This window comes from Penaeus vannamei, chromosome 1, assembly GCF_042767895.1.
Source record: "Penaeus vannamei isolate JL-2024 chromosome 1, ASM4276789v1, whole genome shotgun sequence".
Taxonomy (NCBI): Eukaryota; Metazoa; Arthropoda; class Malacostraca; order Decapoda; family Penaeidae; genus Penaeus; species Penaeus vannamei.
In genome coordinates, this window is record NC_091549.1 from 36,155,445 (window position 1) to 36,160,444 (window position 5,000).

Below are 5,000 nucleotides of genomic sequence, written 5' to 3' on the forward strand. Positions count from 1 at the left end.
GTACCGTACTGGTCACGATCCTTCGAATGCGGGCGTTGGCCAGGAACTCCGCTTAATATCTTATCAGATAAATAATTTTTTTCACGGTATCTGATTCTGTAATTTTCTTAAAATCATATTCAAAGAAATTGAAATTAACTGAAAACGAAAGGAGATAATGGAGATTAAGGGAATAAAATGTTTTACTTGTGAATAATAAATGATTATAAGACGAACAATTTTCCTCTTATTGTTAAACTTCTCGTCTTTCTAAATCGAGAATATATCTGCTAATTTATGAAATAAAGAATATTTCAAGTGAAAAAGTCTGAGAAATTCTAGCAACATTCTTCTGTTGATATTATATTCGATGATTTGCTATATTTAACCTCATAAAATCGGATATATGGGAATGGGTAGGCCTATATTTTAATTCAGGGATATGCATTTGTTTTGATAACGCATCAGAATGAAAGGGCTGTCAATTGTGTGTCATTGTTTTAGAGGCACTTATGAATATAGGAGAAATAGCGCTTTGTTAAGATGTTTGGGTAGATTTATTTACTTCTCTGCCTCTTTATGCGGCGCTAGCTTGAATTGCACGCTCAAACTGTTACCAACTGCAGGGGAAATAAACTCCACCCTCGACTTGTGCATAAGTTATCTCTTTCCGAGATTGTTGGGTTTTAAAAGCAATATTCCCACCAACAATCTCGGAAAGAGATAACTTATGCACAAGTCGAGGGTGGAGTTTATTTCACCTGCGGTTGGTAACAGTTTGAGCGCGCAATTCGAAACAACTGACAAGCTAGCGCCGCATCAAGATGGCAGGGAAGTAAATAAATCTACCCAAACATCTTAACAAAGCGCTATATTTTCTCCTATATTCATATAGTGCCTCTAAAACAATGACACACACTTTAGATTGACAGCCCTTTCATTCTGACGCGTTATCAAAACAAATGAATATAGGCCTACCCATTCCCATATATCCGATTTTATGAGGTTAAATATAACAAATCATCGATTATAATATCAACAGAAGAATGTTGCTAGAATTTCTCAGACTTTTTCACTTGAAATATTCTTTATTTCATAAAATAGCAGATATATTCTCGATTTAGAAGGACGAGAAGTTTAACAATAAGAGGAAAATTGTTCGTCTTATAATCATTTATTATTCATAAGTAAAACTTTTTATTCCCATAATCTCCATTATCTCCTTTCGTTTTCAGTTAATTTCAATTTCTTTGAATATGATTTTAAGAAAATTACAGAATCAGATACTGTGAAAAAAATTATTTATCTGATAAGATATTAAGCGGGGTTCCTGGCCAACGCCCGCATTCGAAGGATCGTGACCAGTACGGTACGCGAACGACGCCGTTGCCATGGTGACGGTACACTGCTTGACTTAGCAAGCGCAAGTCAAGTCATCTACGGAGGTCGCTTGAGAAAGCAAGCGAAATGCTTGAGTTAGCAAGAAAAACGCTTGAGATTTCAGGCAAGAACTTTCCCTGCTTAAAACGCTTTAAGTCTCGGATCAAGTCCCAGATTCATTTGTCTGAGTCAGTGGTGACCTTGTTCATTACTGAATGTTAAAATTTTCCTTAACTGGAACATTGGACGCCCCGTGGACCACATTACCCTTACGCACATGATTGGGTCCCCAGGCAAACCAAACAATATAATTGTTTTTGGTAAAATATAGTTATATACATATATGCATATATATATATATAGTTATAGTTATATACATATATGCATATATATATAGTTATATACATATATTCATATATATATGTACATGTGTGTGTATGTGTGTGTGTGTATAAATATGTATATGTACACATGTGTGTCTGTGTGTGTGTGTGTATATATATATATATATATATATATATATATATATACATATAGATATATATATGTATATATACATATATATATATATATATATATATATATATATATATATATGTATAATCTTACATCCTTAACACGCAGGCACGTCGAGCCAGTCGACGGTTCAAATCCTCAACTTCCAAGAAAACAACATAGGCGTGGCAACATCCTGGGCCCTCCTCCCTGCTCCACCTTCTCTGCCGAGCTTCACGCTATGCTACTCCATCCAGGTATGCCAGTCATGATACCAACGAATAGACCAATCAGTATATCTTTTTCAATGCTCAATCGAGATTAGGATGACTGGGATTGAGCCTGATATAAAAGGACGATCGTACTTTCAGGTGTCACGGTACAGGGCAGCGGCAACGCTCTTCTCCTACGCCTACTCAGACTCGGCTGATAATGAAATCGTGGTGGGTGAGTACATTCTTTGGGCTCGTCACTCGTTTCCTTTGTAATGAGGTCTCGCAAGTTGTATGGTGAGAATATCTTGAGTGTTTGTGATATGATATTATTTCTCCTTTCATAACTTTTATCGATTAAGAAACAAGCATTAAAGGGCTTATGTGAAGTATCAACTGAAAATTTCAAATAGGGAAAAATTAGCTCGCAAACCATCTCTCTAATATCAATACAAAAGGATATCTGAAAATAATTCCCTAAAATTGAGATTTTATTGATTTACCTCGATTTTCCGGTCAAGTTATATATTCCCGCGTCAATTCCAAAACACGATCACAGCATTCTCTGCATTCAATACATTGTTCATGGCTAACTCACTAAAAGACTACAGCGGCAGCTAAGTTTCATCGGATTATTCCGACGAAGACATTGGTATAAGTTCTTCAGAGTGTGCCTACGTCTCCGAAGAGTTGGAAGAAGAGGAATATCAAGGGTTGATGGTTGCTGGACCGTACATGCACGAGCCCGACGCTGTGGATGTCGTGGAAGTTGTGCCAAACCAGCCAGACGTGGAGTGGCGTCGAGACTCAAAGAGATTGAATGAATGGTGATTTTGGTCGAATGTGTGATCCCGCTTCTATATAGTAGAAAATTTCCGTAGGCTAAGCAATCTCTTGCCTGCACCCGTGGCGCAGGCCTACATCCATTTGCGAGTGGAGGGGTGTCGGTATTTATTTGCGTTGTGCTTTTTGGGGTGTACCTACCCTACTTCTGTGTAGTAATACAACTACATCGCCATGTACATCAATCCATATTGGATCAGACATCAACTGATGATAGTGTTCTCGAGAGAGTAAAAAAAGAGCATGTTCCTCATTATGTTCTGGTGATATGTGTCTGATGATAGGCCTATCTGCCAGGCCTACCCAGCGCTTATTTTATTAATTGTTCATAAATGATTTTATGTATATATTCATGTATTGATGACATCAAGATACACATTTTCATAATTTTGTATATTATGTATTTTATCTTTGGGCAATTTATGATAACCATTAATGATAAAAACAGTTGAAGTTGCAGTAGTAATCATAATGATAAAAGGAAAAGGATGAATATGAAAATGAACACGATAAAGAGAAAGGGAAATAGAAATAGCATGTGAAAGAGAGAGAGAGAGAGAGAGAGATGCCAGGGATGGAAAAGAAAGAAAAACAAAATGTGTCAAATGCAGATCATTTTAATGAACCAGGAAAAGTGAATGGAAAGGTAAAGGAAAAGAGAGGGACACATACAGAAAATGAGAGATACACAGATTGGCAGACATAAACAGAGGGCGAAATAAACTGACAGATTAAAATTTCTATGATATATTTTTCTGGTTTTGCTTTTCTTGCATAATTATTTATAGCTTGAAATTGGGACAATTCCGTGATATTCTTGACTCGCGGTGCACTATTGTGTGTATCACGCTATTCAACAAGGCTCTCCCTGGTTCTGGGAATGACGTCACTACCGAGGATTGCCGAAGATCGCCGGTTTTGCATCTCCGTTTCTAGGGGCGTTGCTATGGGAGTTTTGGGGATACCAGAGGGTCTCTTCGAAAAAAAGAATGCATGAATAGGCTAAGTATACATTATTGACCAATATTCAAGGAAAAAACTGCACGATGATTACCTCACATAAGTCCTTTAAACGTAGAATCTTTCTATTAAAATATATATATATATATATATATATATATATATATATATATATATATATATATATATATATATATATATATATATATATATATATATATATATATATATATATATATATATATATATATGTATTTGTCATCATATTAAGTGCCTTACTTTTTACCTCTAGATCGACTACTTGACAGTAGTCAATACTCATTGACTAGGTGATCAAATAAATTACTGTGCATATACGAACTTGGAATATTCAAATATGTATAATCTTGCAGCCGATAATGTCTCCAATAAAGACATACGCCTGAAGACATTTGAGAGTCAGCGCTAACCACATGACAAAATATATAAAAAGAATATAGGGACATGTAAAAGGAGTCATATGACAGGCATTCGAATGATGTCTTTTCCTTATCATATTGCATTGAGCGGGGGGGGGGGGGGGGGAGTGAGGGCGCGAACTGCACGGTTCGCCTCTCGTATATAATATCTATCGCCGTTTTTTTATCGGAATTATTGGTTATCGTTCAGCAGCATAAGGCTTATTAAGCTAATGGATCCATTTACTCTTTCATCGCTAGATAGGTGCTTCAGGGTGCGTCTTCCAAAGAAAGGTACTTGCTGCACTGATTACATCATCTGATATTGATGATATAAAGATTTGTATTCTGAAATAGTTTATCACTTTCTCTTCCATTATTAGATTTAATGTGGGTGGTTAATAATTGCTATCAAGAGAGAATGGTGTTGCAATAGTGGCACTGCAGGGCGAGCCAACACCACCTCCACTTCCTCACTTTTCTGTGGACTATGTACAGTAAACATCTAAGAAATACTGGATATTGTAATGATGTATAAATCGTTGCCTTTCATATATCAAGTATTTGGGTTAATGAAAGACAGGGAACAATCTTGCATAAACTTGCTCAGTCAAACCTGAACATTACTGTCCCGCGTATTGTGCCAATTACGACAAAAGGAGTTAAATATCATAATTTGTTTTTTTAATGTACA

At 36.2% G+C, this 5,000-nt stretch overlaps 1 protein-coding gene across 1 annotated transcript in view; it reads left to right on the forward strand.

Annotated features, from left to right (window-relative positions):
• LOC138862876 (uncharacterized) overlaps positions 1 to 5,000 on the forward strand; it is a 34,213-nt gene that overhangs the window by 3,206 nt on the left and 26,007 nt on the right. The window contains exons 2-3 of the mRNA XM_070126063.1: positions 1,984 to 2,111; positions 2,226 to 2,301. Coding sequence (XP_069982164.1) covers positions 1,984 to 2,111; positions 2,226 to 2,301 — 204 coding nt within the window. The remainder of the gene's footprint in view (positions 1 to 1,983; positions 2,112 to 2,225; positions 2,302 to 5,000) is intronic.